Here is a 19061-nt window from a genome sequence, read left to right on the forward strand (position 1 = left end):
GTTTACAGGGGTAAAAATAGTTTTCAAACAATAAGGCATATATATCCCAGAGTTATGTTAGAACAAGAGTGTAATGAAATGAAGTAAAGCTTGAATACAAATATTCTCACTGGTGACACATTGGAGCAGCTGCTGCCTGACAGCTTCAGAGACCCAGGTTTGATCCTGACCTCAGGTGCTGCCTGTGAGGAGTTTGAACATTCTCCATGTGACTGCGTGGGTTTCCGCCAGGTGCTCTGGTTTCCTCCTACATCCCAAAGACATTCAGGTTTGTAGGTAAATTGCTCCCCCTTGTGTAGGGATGAGAAAGTGGGATAGAACTCCAGTGTGAGTGGGTGATAGATGGTCGGTGTGGATTTGGTGGGCTGAAGGCTCTGTTTCATGCTGTAACTCTAAACTAAATGAAATGGAGCTCAATTGTGCTCTCCCACTAGATATACAAAATAAAACCTCAAGCTCTAACATGATTAATATCAACAATGTGATTATTGCCTTTAATAGGGTGAACTAACAATGAAAAAATATGAAAGGCAAAAACACCTCTGACCTCATTTGATTTGAAGACAATATTTACTGCATTACCCTTCCTGCCAGGAGCCACTCCAACATCTTCTATCCCACATGTTTCTTATCCTTAGTAAATTGACATAACTGTCTTTGAGTCCATCAATTTGCTTCACGTCACTAACACTGAAGGCATGAAATTCTGCACGTTCAGTGAATCCTGGAAGCCAAATAGCATAAAATAATGTTATACACAAAGACAATTTCATTATCTGCCAACCATCTCATTGGTTGATCACAATCTAAGTTAAAACTCCAGATCAAAATCTGGAGTTATCTTCTATTTTTAAAACTATTGATTTACCTTTGTTGGACCCATGAACGGAACAGCTTATAAAGCTCTTATCTTTCAAATCCCTCATCAACTCAAATTTGGATTTTTCAGGGAAGCTGACATGGTCATTGTTTTTTCTATAATTCTTTACAGTCCATCGATCAGCCAGACCTCCTGTGATGTCCACCAGAGCTTCAGCCACTTGTCCAGCCCAAAGCATTTCATAACAGCCATGGAGTCTTTGGAAAGTATATAAGTGGCTATGTCATGTCATTGCCAAATAGTTGCAATTCAAATTTAATTTACATCTTAATTACAACAAAGCACTTTAATCATATATGGATATGGCTACCAAATATTTTAATAATGGAAGAAACATTTCAGGAATAAACATTGGTTAATTCTACTTGAAAATTAAGAAATGAGTCTTGCTAATGGCTTTTAAGACATTTGCAAGATAAAGATGATTAAAACACTCACTCAAATTCATCTTACATATAAGTAGGTCTTACTTGCAGGATTGGTGGGGACAAAAAATAACTATAACATAGAAGGTGGCAGAGAAAGGTTCAATCTCTTGCCCAGAGCAGGGGAATAGAGGACCAGAGGACATACGTTCAAGGTGAAGGGGAAAAGATTTAATAGGAATCTGAGGGGTAACTTTTTCACACAAAGGGTGGTGGGTGTATGGAACAAGCTGCCAGAGGAGGTAGTTGAGGCTGGGACTATCCCAGCATTTAAGAAACAGTTAGACAGGTACATGGATTGGACAAGTTTGGAGGGTTATGGACCAAAAGCAGACAGGTGGAACTAGTGTAGCTGGGACATGTTGGCCGGTGTGGGCAAGTTGGGCCGAAGGGCCTGTTTCCATCCTGTATCACTCTACGACTAATAACAATGAGAAATTGAAAATATAAGGAGAGAGTGAAAAACAAGCAATAAATGTTAAAAATAATCACTTTTTAGTGAGAGAAACTTAAGGATCATAAAGCAGCAAGGCTTGAAGGTAGAATAAAGAACACTTCATTTATCCAGGCATATCTAATTTATGATATTCTGGTCTGTAGAAAAGACAAGAAGCTCTGAGACGTTAAGGACAAAATATATATTCAGAGATGTAAAATTTGCAACATATATGGCCAAAAATAACAATAACCCAGCAGAGTGCAAACAGCAAAAAGATAGACTAAGAATGTGTTAGTGCTAGCTTTGGTTTAACACTCGGGTTTGTCCTAAGATGAGGGAAGAGCAAAATCAGTGAACCAGTTCTCCACACATCCTATGTGGCCCTGTCCTCAGACTATACTCGACTCAGGCTAACCTATCCCTTTATACTTAGCACATTGTACCTTTACCAATTCCCTCACCAATACATTCTAACATTGAATATTAAACCAGTCCTAGTATTTTAAAACGTTTCTTTATTCTGATGAATAATACAGTAAAATAAGCATAAATCTATTTAGGAAGAATAACAAAAACAACTTGAAAAGCTACGACAAGATCTCATTTATATAAAAAAGAAAATACATTAGAGCTTGCATATCTGGAAAAAATCAAAACAGGAATGTGAATTCCTTTATATGATCCCACTTCAATGCAATAAGTGTGCAGTAAAATATCACAGTTAAACATTGTTGGATTGCTAAAAATTCCTTACTTGGCATATGCTTTTTCCAATAATGGTAGCCAAAAAACCTCTTCAGAGCGACAACGAGAAAAACAGAGCTTGCATCCGATACATGGCAACCGGTTGTCTATTATAACTTCAACCCATTGTCCAAATTTCCAAAATCTACATTTTAAACATCCTGATTGTATCCATGAATCCTGGCCTGGGGGTATCACCTAGGTTGTATAAAAAGAAGGTAAGATTTAGAACATACTACATGAAGGTAAAAGCATTTTGTCAAGAATGTTAACAACATTGCACTATTAAACGATGGATGAGGCCTTATATCTCGGATGTCAGAGATTAGTCTCCCACCTCCAATATATTCTTAATTAATGTCGACTGCTCCACCGATAAGGTAATAGATCTTCCGCTGTCCTGGATATTATGACCTGCTTTCCCTTGGACCAAATGTTTGCCCCCGCATGGTGCTGGGCACTGTCTTCCACAGGAGGCCCAGCTCCCAGCAGATTCATGTGTTGCAGTGCTGATCAGTGACTGTGTCCTGCTGCACTCAGAGTCCCGTTTTGATAGCCAATGAATGTCAAAAACATTCACAAGCATTTCAAATAGGTTTCTTTACAAAAATGTTTTAAAATTAATTAAATCTTTTGAAAGGTTGACTATTGAAAAGCACAGAAACGCAATATGTAAAAATATTTCTAAATATTAATTTAGTCAAATCCTCAATTATCAACCTAACAAAAGAACAGGCCCAGAGGGCACATTTCCCAACCTGAATGCTGGGAAGTTTGTAGATGTTGACTTTGCTCCATGGGACACCGTGATAACCCGACCAGTGCAGCACAAACTAGCACTCGGTTGAACAGAAAATTCATTCAGGGATAGCCAGCTACGGGCTTAACTGCCAACTGATTTTATACACAAAATGCTGGAGTAACTCAGCGGGACAGGCAGCATCTCTGGAGAGAAGGATTGGGTGACCCAAAATGTCACTTATAGAAACTTACAAAATTCTTAAGGGGTTGGACAGGCTAGATGCAGGAAGATTGTTCCCGATGTTGGGGAAGTCCAGAACAAGGGGGTCACAGTTTAAGGATAAGGGGGAAATCCTTTAGGACCGAGATGAGAAAAACATTTTTCACAGAGTGGTGAATCTGTGGAATTCTCTGCCACAGAAGGTAGTTGAGGCCAGTTCATTGGCTATATTTAAGAGGGAGTTAGATGTGGCCCTTGTGGCTAAAGGGGTCAGGGGGTATGGAGAGAAGGCAGGTGCAGGATACTGAGTTGGACGATCAGCCATGATCATATTGAATGGCGGTGCAGGCTCGAAGGGCCGAATGGCCTACTCCTGCACCTATTTTCTATGTTTCTATATTTCTATGTCACACATTTCTTCTCTCCAGAGATGCTGCCTGTCCTGCTGAGTTACTCCAGTATTTTGTGTCCACCTTCGATTTAAACCAGCATCTGCAGTTCTTTCCTGCCAACAGATTTTGTCAGATCTCAGAAGAAGATATGCCCCCTTTACATTCCCGAATGAAAAGTATGCAAGTTGCAATCTGTTTTACAACTAATGGCAAGAGGCGGCTGATAGCATATGCAGGTGGGAAATCACCCCAACACTAATTTCTCTGTAATGATCTACAATTGTGGAATGTTCTATTTTACCCCTTTCATATCAGTGAAGTGGAAACCATGTCAAATCAAACCATAAAAAACAGTTTCCAAGCTGCATGCAGCAGCCATTCTAGACACTTTACTGAGCCACAAAAAGAACACCATGTGCCATTTCTGGCAAACTGACATTATGAAATCTCCAACCAATTGTAAAACATAAGCCACATCGTATTTGTGAACCATGATAATTACTTTAAGTAATTAAATTAAATTTGGACTGCCTTGCAGCAAATTTGAAAGGTTTCCAAGGTAACTCTGTACGATTTATTTTCATAGGATTAAACCAATTTTGGTTTCAATAGTTTGAATTAAATTCTAATAACTACTTTCCTCCTGTTTTCAGACTAGACAGCATGCTCAACACAAGCTTATACCGTTGATTGAAACAGCAAGCATGCTACATAAATAACATTTAATAAGCAAAGTAATGGAACATCATCAATTTAAAATGAGAAAAGAAAAATTGCATCAATGCTAAATCCCATCTCAGGTCACATTTGGAAGTTTCGCGAGTATAGTCTCACAAATAATTTTGTTTTCCAATTGCTTTTCTACTGAAACATGAGATTTTATGCGGAGAACCTGAAATCAATCTAGTTAATACCTGCAGAATTTTCTTTTAGAAAATACGCAATAAAAAGGCATAGTACTCTTCACAAAATCAGTACAACCATCATGGGTACAATCTTCCCTACCATCAAAAGCACCTGCACAAGGCGAAGCCTCAAGTAGGTGGCGTCTATTATCAAGGACCCGCACCATCTGGGCCATGCGCTCTTCTCACTGCTTACGAGGCCTTGCCCCACACCACCAGGTTCAGGAATAGCCTTTTCTTAAAACTATCAGTTTCTTGATCAAAAGAACAAAATTAGAACTATTGTTTAAACTAATCATATAATAAGATCAAGTTTATTGTGAAATGCACAAGTACAGTGAGATGCAGGTACAATGAAAATCTTGCATGCGGTGGCATTACAGACACAGACTCAGGCAATGCATACAAACTATTAAAAATATTACACAAAAATTACATAGAAATTCTGAAAGACAGGTAAAAGAATAAAGACAATGTAAAAAGCAAGACATTAGTGCAAAATTTACAAAAAGCAAGTCCACGGTGGTGGAAGTGGTGCTACGTAGTGTTCAGTTGCCAAGGTGGTCACCCTAGTTGTTATTAGGGTCACACAAGTTGTTTCAAGAATCTGTTAGTTGTAAGGAAGTAACTGTTCCTGAACCTGGTGGTGTGTGACCTCACCACAGGCTTCTGCCCTCTTGCCGGTCGGTAGTAGCAAGAAGAGCCATGGCCTGGATGGTGGGCATCCTCGCTGATGGATACCACATTCTGAGGCAGCAACTCATTTAGATGCCTTTTTTGGTGGGGAGGACTATGCCCAGGATGGACTGGGCCGAGTCCAGCAGCCTCTTACATCCTGTACATTGGAAATGCCATAACAAGCAGCCAGTCAGGATACTTTATACAGTGCATCTGCAGAAGTTTGTTTAGAGATTTCGGTGACACGAAAAAATCTCTTTAAATTTCAAAGAAGGCAGAGGCATTGGCACGCATTCTTTGTCTGTATTTCATCTGTGTGCTGGTCTCGGTACGAGGTATCAACGTTCATGAGCTTAAAACTGCTTATTCTTTCCATCCACTGATGACAAATGGCATGTGGTCCTGACTTCATTTTTCTCGAGTCAACAATTAGCTCCTTGGTTTTTATGATGTTGAAACGAGAAGTTGTTGTTGCCTGCATTATTCATAATTTCAAGGGAATCTGTATCTACAGGAGGCAGAGGTACGAAGCTAAATAGATAGAATGGGTGAGTAATTCTCATACCACTGGATAATTAAAAACCCAGTGAAGTGGCACTAAATTTGATCACAGGACAGTGCAATCTACTCTGCAGCCAAATAAGATTTTTTCAAAGTGTAATAAGAACTGAAAGTGCTGGAAACACACAACAGATCAGGCAGCATCTCTGAAAATGAAAAATGTCAGAACTTGGAGAGAGGGGAACCTTGTTAGATTAATGTTGCAGAGAGGATTGAGTGAAAAATGGAGAGCACAAAAGAGTATTTGACAGAGTGGGGCCAGGGTGAACTGGTTGATGAAGTCACCAAGTTGAAAGGTTAACAAGAGATATGAAGCTAAGTTCATAGGAACAAGTCGACATGAATCCAAATTTGAAATCATGTACGAAATTCTAGTCATACCCCACCCGAAATCTGACGACCAACATCATCTGGTATACCCAAGAATGTTGGGAAGTACATTCCAATATATTAGCCTTACACACTAGCCAAATTACCATTATCACTCCCTACATGACCTCTCATGGTTAAGGCGGGGAACTGGACATGGCAAACAAGCCACATGTAAACCTGTAACAGGGGCTAGCTAAATGGACTTGTCCCAAGAATGTATCACTTTAATTCTCCATTCACTCTGCCCTTTCTGTCTGCAGCCTCCTGCCCTGTTATAACAAGGCCCAATATAACCTCTTCTGACTTGACACATTAGAGGCTTCTGGGCTCAAATTTAATAATTTAAAAGTAACTTGCTTTCTCTGTTTCTATCTGGACAGACCAGTTCTGCTGCAAGTCATGCATTTGAAATGTTGACTCAGATTTCCCGACTCCACTGGCACGCCCTGACCAGCTGGATCTTTCCTGCAGCTCTGCCTTTCACAGTTTTGAACATCTTTCTTTGCTTCTAGTCTCTCTCCCTCATTTCCTTCCATTATTCCAGCAACCAGATTACTTCATCAACAACTTATCACCATGGCAACCCTGGCCTTGCCCAAACAGAGAAATCCCATGTGTCTTATACATCCCTTCCCAACAATCTCGGCAATTTAAAGCCGACTTGTGTTTTTTTCTTTCCCAGTTTTGTTGCAGGGTCTTTCACAAGAAATGTTAACACAGTTTCTCTTTCCACAGATGCTATCTTCACAATTTTCTGATTGAATTTCAGATTTCCAGCTTCAGCAGTTTTTTTTGATTTTCACTGTTGAAAGATTGACACTTTCGAGGCAACATGACAATCTGCCGTGGGGTGTAGACGGTCAGATATATTCTGGTCAATGCACAAAAGGGAGCATCTCTTTACATCTTCAAAACCCATGACATCTCCTCTAGAACCTGAATATCTTTTGTGAGAAACAGCACCTCCAATAATACAACATCCTTCAATTCCACCTTGAAGTATCAGCCTTTTGGACTGAGATTCGAGTCCACAAGTACAATCACTGAACCACTCGGTGGAAGAGTGATGGAGCACTATGCCCCCTCATACACACTTATTTTGTTGCTTTTAAACAACCATGCTTTATCACCTGTGGTGCTCAAACATTTCAGAATTAAATGGTCCAGGCCAAATTAACATACTGTTAACAGCATCAGCTTATTCTTGAAATCCTAATTAAATGGAGACTCTTCTCCAGCCCCAAAATAGCTGTCAAAGCAGAAGGTAAAAGGATTACAAGTAAATGTTCTGCATTCCTTTCAATATTACAATTGGCTCTAAATACTTTCAATTGAAGTACCTTTTCCGACAGCAGTCTGTTTTTATGCAAAGCTTCACATGCACATAAGAACCAGCAATCTCCTAAAAGGCCTTGCTTGATCTGTCCATCCTGCAGTTTTTCTGAGAACAACTGAGGGGATTTGGCAATTTCCTAGAAGTTCCAAATAAATAAAAGTCAGATAACATACAAAGTCAGCAGAGGACTCAGGCCCCAACTTACTTTAAATCATGCAGAACAATGACCTCTTCAGGCATTCTTTAAAAATGTGAACAGCACCATATTTAAATTCTAATGTAGATTCAAGATTAGAGTTAAGCTTAAGCAAAAGGGCTACTTCATTTAAATGTTTCAAAAATATACGTGCAAAAATCATTCTTTAATAAAGAATGTTAAAAAATTACTCACATGCCCGAAGGAAGCTGTAAGCCTCAATGTGCCTTTGCCAATTCAAGTGTTCAATTCATTCTCATTCTCCTGATATTTCCCCATAAGCTCCTGCTGAATCTGTTTTCGTCTGCCTCTCTGCCAATCTCATTATTCAGTATTTCTCCTTATCACATCAGATTAGTTTGCCAATTTTTGTAAATTTGTTACCATGTTTCCAAGTAATAAAAGGAACTTCACCTTATTTACACAAAACATAATCTCTCACGATTTGAACAACATTATTAAATCACTCTGAACCTTTTCAGTTATGACAGCTTCTCTCATCACACGTTGAAGTGTCTCATTCTTGCCGAATTCACCTCTGAATCCTCATTACTTCTGCAATCTAGTGCCCCGATTTGATGGGAATACTCAAAATGCTGCACAGCCAGGTGATTTATAAAGCTTTTTAAATAATATTCTCCCCTTTTTTTCTATGCTTCCATCTGTATGGAAGCAATCTTCTTTAATGACTATCAATGTATTCTGCCACCTTCAAATATTGGTGTATCTAAAAACACAGATCACAACACCTGCCCCCTTGTTAAAATTATACCGTTTAATTTTAATCACCTTTCCTTCTCATTCTTCATCCCAAATTGTGTGAAACACAGAATAATCAGATTAAATCAATCATGTGTCATTTTATTGGGTCTGCTATTACCCACATGGACTAAAGTGCCTGAATGAGAACTACCAATAATATTGTGTAATTAGATTATCTATCTATACATCCAAAAGAGTCACCTGGGAACTTAAACTTCTCCCCATTCACTAGGAAGATAAAATTCAGTATCATAGATGTCATTCAATTGCTCTATAAACTATACCAAACATCAGTATAGGATATTCAAGAATATAAAAAGGATTTACATGTACGCAATGTAACCACCAACAACTACACGAGCCTCTGAAAGCATTCCCGAGACACCTTTAAAATAGATTCACACCTGTGGTCGCAACCATGAAATTTCACCAGAGAATTTGGCAATGGGTGTGGAATAACTAGAAAACAGAGACGTGCTGGTGGCAGGGAAGTCGGCATCTTCAAACTGGAATTTCTCTGGAGTCTCCATATCTGAAATGATCATTGTCACGGACGTTTTCACACATGTTCAAAGGAATCTCAGCAGGATGGGATTTTGGCTTTGCCAGTTTCTTCTTTAGACTGAGAATAAAATAAGATCATTATAAGGTGAATGGCTGAAACACAATACAATTTTTTCAATTATGGACAAATGATCAGGAAAATAATATCACAATATCTGCACAGGCCCACAATATCGGTGACAACTATGAAGCCAAATTGAACTAACCTCATCTGCCTGCATGTGTTCATTATCCCTCCATTCTGTGCATGCTCATGTTCCTGTTCAAATGAATTTTAAATGTCAGTATCATGTCAGGCACTTGCATCACCCACCATGGCAGGACGTTCCTGAAGGCTACCGCTCTGTGTAAAAAATATTTGCCTCTCACATCTCCGTTAAACTTTCCTTTGCTATCCTTGGAGCTATGGGCTGCAGTATTTGACATTTCTACCCTGTAAAAGAGACTATTTACCCTATGTCTCATAATATTATAAACATCTTATTAGGTTTCTACTCAGCCTTCGATACTTCAGCGAAAGCAATGTGAGTTTGTCCAATCTCTCCTCATAGCAAATACGCTAGCCCAGGCAACATTCCAGTGAACTTTCCTGCACCTTCTCCAAATACTTCACATCCTAACTGTAATGGGACGACCAGAACTACCACATTTGTAATCGAACGAACATTTTATACAACTGTAACATGACTTCCTGACTCTTATACCCAAAAGCCCAACCAATGAAGGCAAGCATACCATATGGCTTCTTTACCACTTATCTATTCCTGTTGCCACTTTCAGAGTTCTGGACATGCAATCAAGATTCCCCTGTCCATCAAGCTCCTAAAGGTTCTGCCATTTGCGGTATACCTTTCCCTTAAATTTGATCTCTCAAAATGCAACATCTTACACTTGCCCAGATTAAACTCCATCTGCAATTGATCTATATCCTGCTGTATAATTTGACAAGACAAAAAAGGAAATGGAAAGTAATTAAAAATATTCTGCATCAGTCTTCACAGTGAATGACACTGCAATGATTACAGATGGACAACAGGGGAGACACAAGGAGCTGCAGATGTTGGTTTACAAGAAAAAAGACACAAAGCGCTGGAGTAGCTCAGCGGGTCAGGCAACATCTCTGGAGAACGGATCTATGCTCTTCAGAGATGCTGCCGAACCGATTGAGATTCTAGCACGCTGTGTCTGTTAACAGGTGGACTAGTTTTAAGAGAATATTGAAAGAAACAGATGCCATCAGGACCAAAAGATCTGTATTCAAGTGTTTTGAAGATCTGTATTCAAGTGGCTGCAGTGATAGCAGAATGATTGGTTGAAAATGTTCAGAAGTTTATGGTACAGTAGGGTGCTGGGAAAACATTTATGAGAGGAAAATCATGGTTAACAAACTCATGGCCACACAACAAATACAATGTGAGGAAGCTTGCAGATAGATGCATTGTATTTAAATTTCCTGGTGGCATTGAATAAGGTGCCATGTGCTGGTGCATAATATGACCTCGTCATATTGGGGAAGTATGTTAACATAGATTACAGGATGGTTACCACACAGAAGACTGAATCAGAATTAGTAGGTCTTTCTCAGATGAGAAATATGAGAAATATGGGGGCAGAAAATCCTCAAGGGCGAAGGTGAACAGCCGGAAGTGGTAGTGCATGTCGGCACAAACTATGTCGGAAAGAAGGGGATGAATATTCTGCAGCGTGACTTTAGAGAGCTCGGAAAAATGCTGAAAAGCAGGACCTCCAGGGTTGTTATCTCCGGTTTGCTTCCAGTTCCTCGTGCTGGCGAAAGCAGGAACAAGGAGATACGGGACCTGAATGTGTGGCTGAGGAACTGGTGCACGGGGCAGGGATTTAGATTCTTAGATCACTGGGATCTGTTTTGGAGTAAGGGGGAACTGTACAAAAGGGACGGATTGCATCTTAACAGGTGGGGGACCAACATTCTGGCAGGCAGGTTTGCCACTGCTACACGGGTGGTTTTAAACTGAATAAAGGGGGTGGGGTGTCAAACGGGATAGTCGAGGATCGAGTTAAAGGGAAAGGGTTTCTTAAATGCGTGAGCAGAGAGACAGAGGGGTGTAAAATGAGGGTAGAAGCAATAGGTAGCAAGGTGAAAAGTAAAAGTGGCAGGCAGACAAATCCAGGGCAAAAATCAAAAAGGGCCACTTTTCAACATAATTGTATAATGGGTAAGAGTGTTGTAAAAACAAGCCTGAAGGCTTTGTGTCTCAATGCAAGGAGCATTCGTAATAAGGTGGATGAGTTGAATGTGCAGATAGCCATTAATGACTATGATATAGTTGGGATCACAGAGACATGGCTTCAGGGTGACCAAGGCTGGGAGCTGAACATCCAGGGATATTCAATATTCAGGAGGGATAGACAGAAAGGAAAAGGAGGTGGGGTAGCGTTGCTGGTTAGAGAGGAGATTAACGCAATAGAAAGGAAGGACATTAGCTTGGAGGATGTGGAATCGATATGGGTAGAACTGCGAAACACTATGGGGCAGAAAACGCTAGTGGGAGTTGTGTACAGGCCACCTAACAGTAGTAGTGGAGTTGGGGATGGCATCAAACAGGAAATTAGAAATGCGTGCAACAAAGGTAAAACAGTTATAATGGGTGACTTCAATCTACATATAGATTGGGTGAATCAAATTGGCAAGGGTGCTGAGGAAGAGGCTTTCTTGGTATGTATGCGGGATAGTTTTCTAAACCAACATGTAGAGGAACCAAAGAGAGAGCAGGCTATTTTAGACTGGGTATTGAGTAATGAGGAAGGGTTAGTTAGCAGTCTTGTGCGTGGCCCCTTGGGCAAGAGTGACCATAATATGTTTGAGTTCTTCATTAGGATGGAGAGTGACATAATTAATTCAGAAACAAGGGTTCTGAACTTAAAGAAAGGTAACTTTGAGGGTATGAGAAGTGAATTGGCAATTGATTCTTAAAGGGTTGACGGTGGATATGCAATGGAAGGCATTTAAAGACTGAATGGATGAACTACAACAATTGTTCATCCCAGTTTGGCAAAAGAATAAATCAGGGAAGGTAGTGCATCCGTGGATAACAAGGGAAATCAGGGATAGTATCAAAACAAAAGATGAAGCATACAAATTAGCCAGAAAAAGCAGCCTTCCAGAGGACTGGTAGTCCAGCAGAGGAGGACAAAGGGCTTAATTAGGAAAGGAAAAATAGATTATGAAAGAAAACTGGCAGGGAACATAAAAACTTACTGCAAACATTTTTATAGATATGTGAAGAGAAAAAGATTAGTTAAAACAAATGTAGGTCTCTTGCAGTCAGAAACAGGCGAATTGATCATGGGGAACAAGGACATAGCAGACCGATTGAATAACTACTTTGGTTCTGTCTTCACTAAGGAAGACTTAAATAATCTGCCGGAAATAGTAGGGGACCGGGGATCAAATGGAGGAACTGAGTGAAATCCAGGTTAGCCGGGAAGTGGTGTTAGGTAAATTGAATGGATTAAAGGCCGATAAATCCCCAGGGCCAGATAGGCTGCATCCCAGAGTACTTAAGGAAGTAGCCCCAGAAATAGTGGATGCATTAGTACTAATTTTTCAAAACTCTTTAGATTCTGGAGTAGTTCCTGAGGGTTGGAGGGTAGCTAATGTAACCCCACTTTTTAAAAAGTGAGGGAGAGAGAAAACAGGGAATTACAGACCAGTTAGTCTAACATCGGTAGTGGGGAAACTGCTAGAGTCAGTTATTAAAGATGGGGTAGCAGCACATTTGGAAAGTGGTGAAATCATTGGACAAAGTCAGCATGGATTTATGAAAGGCAAATCATGTCTGACGAATCTTATAGAATTTTTCGAGGATGTAACTAGTAGAGTGGATAAAGGAGAACCAGTGGATGTGTTAAATCTGGACTTTCAGAAGGCTTTCGACAAGGTCCCACATAAGAGATTAGTATACAAACTTAAAGCACACGGTATTGGGGGTTCAGTATTGATGTGGATAGAGAACTGGCTGGCAGTGACTAGTGGGGTACCGCAAGGCTCAGTGCTGGGACCCCAGCTAATTACAATATATATTAATGATTTGGATGCGGGAATTGAATGCAACATCTCCAGGTTTGCGGATGACACGAAGCTGGGGGGCAGTGGTAGCTGTGAGGAGGATGCTAGGAAGCTGCAAGGTGACTTGGATAGGCTGGGTGAATGGGAAAATGCATGCAGATGCAGTATAATGTGGATAAATGTAAGGTTATCCACTTTGGTGGCAAAAACAGGAAAGTAGACTATTATCTGAATGGTGGCATATAGCATACTGCTACGACATATAGCAGTACTTCGCCCCGATTAAACTATCAACATTACACTGTTTAAGCATCTATTAAAGACCATTTTGCAACCACTCCTTACATCATTGCTGTTCCGGCTCTACATGAGAAATGCAAGTCATCACTGTTCTGCTGCCAATGCAGTGACATAATAAATTATCAAAAATGAACAGTTAAAACAGATAATCACCAAAAGAAAACAAATGAAAGTAATGTTTTCAGAACTGTACAGAATTTGCTTTGCTGATTCTATCAACCTGCTGTAAGGCAATTATAAAAAAATTGCATTGCTTATTCTTTCATAAGCCTTACTGTATTGTACCTGCAGCATCACACTTCATTGTTTTGTGCAACACAATGGTAGGTGGCACCAACTAATACTTCGTCGAATATTATGTAATGTAAACAGAATCGTCCTGAAATGGCCTTTTTCAGCGGAACCACTTTATTTTTCCAATGATACACGTGCATGATATGTATCATTTTGTCAATGATACAAGTTGCCTCTGTTTTCGGTACAGTGATTGTTTGCAGGAAAGGTTATAGAGGAGCTCATCTTTGGTTTGCAGTAATGTGTAGATTGTGATTTGGGCATATCTGGAATTGTACTCGTTGTTACATATTGTATACATATTACACACTGGACGGTGCGCTGTGTGGGGGGTTCAGCTTCCCGTGTACTATTCTCACTCTTGGGACATGAATCCTTCAGCGTTGGCTCATTTGTTGAGAAGCCGCCTGTGGTCAGCATCTGCCAGGCTCGCATCCACTCGAGCGCCGAGGATTCGGGGCCCGATATTTCTCACAACACCCGGTCCCTTTCGGATATTTCAGCGTTCGGTGTCGGTTCAGACAGAGCAAGAAAAACAAGGCGCAATTTTTCAGCACGGAACTGATTACCTGAGGCGGCAGCGGCAGGGTCTGTCCGCATCTCCGCAAGATATTCCTCGGTTGGTGGACAAGCGCCTTCAGTCGCCCCGGGCCATAAGAGAGCCTGTGCAACGCCCTGAACTACAACGCCCTGAACTGCACCGCACCTCCCCTCCTCCCCTCTGTCAAACGCCTGCATCCAGATCAGAAATGGACCAGTGCTCATGCCACCGCAATATGAACCGCCAGAAATCACCACATTTATTGGGACAACCTCAGGCTTGCATTTAAATAGAATATTGCACAATAGATTTAAAAAAAACCTATGAGGTGTAGTCTCGATTGCAATTTGGAGGATGCGGCAGCAAATGTGTGCGAAACTTCATGGCAAGTGAGCAGAACTACTTCCCACTGCTTGCGCTAACCCAAGGGATAAATGCACACATATATTTTAAGGATTCACCGGTGGCAATTTCCTTGTAGGTCAAAAATAGCCAGGCTTCACGTGGCAGCAAAACCAGGCGTATATCACCACTTGGGGAAGAGGGTTCACCAGTCCCACCCACACAAATAAACTTGTCCCCAAAAAAACACGCATAACGCTGATACATATCATAGCAATGTTACAAAAATTTGAGATTTAAATAATCAAGTCTGTAATTTATCCCATCAGATAAAGCATAAAAAGAAGTTTAATTTGACACTTAATTCACTTTCATATCTTCAGTATTAATAAAGTTATGGGCATTTTCATACTCGGAAATTAGCATCTTGTTCCCTCTTGCTTTTCCATTGACTTAACACAAAAGCCGTGATCGAGGACAGTCAAAAGCCCATAACTTTCTTAAAAATTAAGAGAACTGAAATACATTTTAAGTTATTATAGATTGAAGCATTCTGAAACAAATAGGAAACAATCTTACTTAGATGACTTGAAATTAAAGCATATCATTAGTTAGTTACCTAATTGTAGCAAATTACAAAATTCAATTACTAGATCTAAACATCTATCAATTTCTTAAGAATAGATTAACATTTTTAAATAGCCTAAGTGTCCAAATAACATTCACACAAGATTCACAATATAAAATAATTTTTAAATCTCATTGTCATGGATTTATAGGCCAAATGGAAGGAATTTAGTGTTTAATACCTGTAAATTAATGGCCATTTAAATCATCTTGCGAGTGGATTTTTCTGGAACGCGATCATTTGGAACGTTGCGGTTGCGGTGAATTTAACCCCATATCGGCAGGAAAAACACTGCCGGTTCGTATGGGGAAAAAAATCACAGTTTCGCAACGTAAAATGTGAATTAAAGGCATCTTAAGGAGCACTTTTATACATAAAATAAACGGCTTTCCTTTACCTGTCCCGTACCTGAAATCCATCCCCGTTGTCGACGTTGACGGCTTTAGAAGCTGATTTTAAAATTACTCCAGCGCTGAACTTGTCGGGCGATTAAAAAAAAAAATACACAGAACGGCCGTCGGAACGATTCTTCTGCAAAAGCTTGCACTCCAACAAAATATAATCCAGGACAAGGTATGAAAAAAACGCGTTTTAACCCCCCCCCCCCTCAAAGGCGCCAAAATCGCGCACACGGCCAGTGGCAGAATTGTAGCGCCGCTGAAGGTAAGTATTGTAACATACCAACATATCAGGGGCTATAAATGCCCATTCAAAAACTAATATCAATGAATCAAAGCGTTTTTTTAAACTAAAATGTTTAAACTCAGTTATTTTCAAATCTGCTAATACCTATGTCTGTCACAGCAACTTATCTGCATTAAAATGAACCAACTTGCTATTTTGAACAAAGTGAGCAAGACTCAAGTGTAAATGTGCAGGTACGGTTGCAAGTTTGTGCTCTGCCACTGAATTTCAATTTAACTAACTGCAATATCGTTAGCAAAGTTCCGTGAAAAGTGACCAGCAACCCTGGGACTCAGAAATTTGCTTGTGTTTTCCAAATATGGTGTTATAGCGAGACACGTGTAGTCAACCAAAGTGATCTTTATTAAGTTAACACATAACAGCTCTCAGAACCACAATAAGGGGCAAGGGTGTTACCAGCAATATATATACCCCGGAGGGGGGGGGGGACACACACACGACCCGTGACCCACTCTTCCCGCCATACCAAGTCACATGACCCAACCCCAAGAGCCGAGGGTTCGCACCACGAGTGGCTAACCACCAGGACCCCCTCCCCAGAACCAGAGGCACTGAACCGAAAGGGATGACGAACGAGGCGGCCGGACCTTGTGCACAAATCCCCACACACAGGGCACCCACCCGGTGCAGACGAACTTGGGACGAGGCTGGGCCACCTGGACTGGTTTGCCAAGGTCCAAATGGGCCGGCTTCAAACGAACCACAGACACAGGCTCACACCGACCCCCCATGTCCAAAACAAAAGTACTAGGCCCATGCTGCAGCACCCGAAAAGGACCCTCATATAGGCGTCGCTCAGGCAGCAGTGGCGAACGCAGCAGGGCGCAAGGAGATCGATTCGGTTGTAGAAGTATTGCCCTTCACATCGACTAACAGTAATTGAGCCTAGAAAATTGGCGAATTAGAAGATGGAAGGAAAAAATAGTATAAAAGAAGGGCAGTCTGAGACGTCAGCATCGACAACCTGGGAACAACCATCGCAAGGAGGAGGAAATTAAGTTTGAAACTTAGAGACTACCTCCTACCAAAGAGTGAATCTGGCCAATTCATTCCTACGGGTGATATCCGAGTCCAATTCATGAGTTTTGTGATTTAGTTTAATAGGTGTTAAGTTGGAATAGTAAAGCAAGTGAGAAGATATTAGAAGTCAATGGTTTGCATGCATGCTAAAGTAACTTGCGTGTTAATAAAGATTAAGTTGTACAAAAAGTTGGTATGGAGCATTTTGTTGGACATGTCAGTTGATACCATATAGAGAAAATAGGTTCAACACCGAATACTAGGTACTTTGAAAATCTGATAGAACATGGGAGATAGTCAGAACCTTTTTCTCAGGGTGGAAAATGTCCAACACTGGAGGACATAGCTATAAAGTGAGAGGAGGAAAGTTTGATGGAGATGTACGGGACAAATTATTTTACACAGTGAGCAGTGTTTTTTGGAACCTATTTTCACGGGTGATTGTGGAGACAGATATGACAGTGGTGCTTTGAAGGCATTTTAGGTACGCACATGGAAGTAAATGGAATAGAGGGATAGGATCATGTACAGGCAAATAACATTAGTTTAACTTGACAGCATGTTCAGCACAAACATGATGGGCCGAACCGCCCATTCCTACACTGTACTGTAGGCAGGTAGTTCGTGAAGTTTTGATTTTATTTTTAAGACATGAAAATTTTGTAGACTTCAGTGGCCCGTTATGCAACATTTCAAATTATCACCTTCGAATCCTTTATAGTTACCTCAATCCTAAACTTGTACTCTTCAACATTAAAATCTTACAACACATCTGAATCCAGACCTGTCCACTTAAATAACCAAGCTTTTAAAAAGTTCACGGTTAGAATTCCCATTCTTTCAGAACATCCTTTTCCCTAAGGCTTTGATCAAGATTTTTTGTCATTGCCCTCAACATCTCTTTATTTGACTTAGTGACAAAGTTTGCAAATAATGATTTTGTGTAGCCTTTTGTGTAGTATTAAAGGTATTCCATGCAAATAAAGACACTATTGTTTGCCTGAACATTTCTTCCACCCCCTTTCATTGATGCATTCCAGTTGCATTGTACTGAAGTTGAGATCAGAGATTGAGCAACCTCAGTCCAATTCTGTACAAGTTCAAGTGTTGAAGCGGACCAAAACTTATTTGTTTAGTCTGAAGAAGGGTCTCGACCCAAAACATCACCTATTCCTTCTCTCCAGCATTTTGTATTGATCTTTGATTTAAATAAGCATTTCCTTCCAACACCAGAACTTATTCTTTGTCTTTTGTAGACAAAAGTCCTGGAGAAACTCAGCGGGTGAGGCAGCATTTATGGAGCGAAGGAAATAGGCAACATTTCGGGTCGACCCGACCCATGGCTATCTGGACTACACTTCTTCCCACCCTACTTTCGGTAAGGACTCCATCCCCATCTCCCAATTCCTCCATCTACGCCGCATCTGCACCCTGGATGAGGTGTTCCACACCAGGGCATCAGGTGTCCTCATTCTTCAGGGAATGGGGGTTCCCCTCTTCTACTATAGATGAGGCTCTCACCAGGGTCTCTTCTATACCCTGTAACTCTGCTTTCACTCCCCATCCCTCACTCGTAACAAGGGCAGAGTCCCCCTTGTCCTCACCTTCCACCCTACCAGCCATCACATACAACAAATGGGACATTGTCGCCACCTCCAACCACAGGATCCCACCACAGCCACATTTTCCCATCTCCTCCCGTCTGCTTTCCGCAGCGACCGTTCCCTCCGTAACTCCCTGGTCAATTCATCCCGTCCCACCCCCTCTCTTTCCCTTGAAACCGCAGTAAATGCTACACTTGTCGCTTTACCTCCCCCCTTGACTCCATTCAAGGACCCAAGCAGTCTTTCCAGGTGCGGCAGAGGTTCACCTGCAGCTCCTCCAACTTTATCTATTGCAACCACTACTCTAGGTGTCAACTGCTCTACATCGGTGAGACCAAGCATAGGCTTGGTGATCGCTTCGCCC

At 40.9% G+C, this 19061-nt stretch overlaps 1 protein-coding gene across 2 annotated transcripts in view; it reads right to left on the reverse strand.

Annotated features, from left to right (window-relative positions):
• capn10 (calpain 10) overlaps positions 1 to 14554 on the reverse strand; it is a 43308-nt gene extending 28754 nt beyond the window's left edge. Inside the window, exons 1-7 of one of the 2 annotated variants that reach the window (XM_033032125.1) lie at positions 14427 to 14536; positions 9422 to 9474; positions 9056 to 9273; positions 7698 to 7829; positions 2499 to 2686; positions 869 to 1077; positions 583 to 724 (exon numbers count right to left, since the gene is read on the reverse strand). In XM_033032125.1, the coding sequence (XP_032888016.1) occupies positions 583 to 724; positions 869 to 1077; positions 2499 to 2686; positions 7698 to 7829; positions 9056 to 9196 (812 nt within the window). In that variant the 5' untranslated portion in view covers positions 9197 to 9273; positions 9422 to 9474; positions 14427 to 14536. Of the gene's footprint in view, positions 1 to 582; positions 725 to 868; positions 1078 to 2498; positions 2687 to 7697; positions 7830 to 9055; positions 9274 to 9421; positions 9475 to 14426 lie in introns of both variants that reach the window. The other variant, XM_033032126.1, reaches the window with a different exon arrangement.
• Positions 14555 to 19061: the final 4507 nt, after the last annotated feature.

This window comes from Amblyraja radiata, chromosome 13 (assembly GCF_010909765.2).
Source record: "Amblyraja radiata isolate CabotCenter1 chromosome 13, sAmbRad1.1.pri, whole genome shotgun sequence".
In the NCBI taxonomy this organism is placed as follows: Eukaryota; Metazoa; Chordata; class Chondrichthyes; order Rajiformes; family Rajidae; genus Amblyraja; species Amblyraja radiata.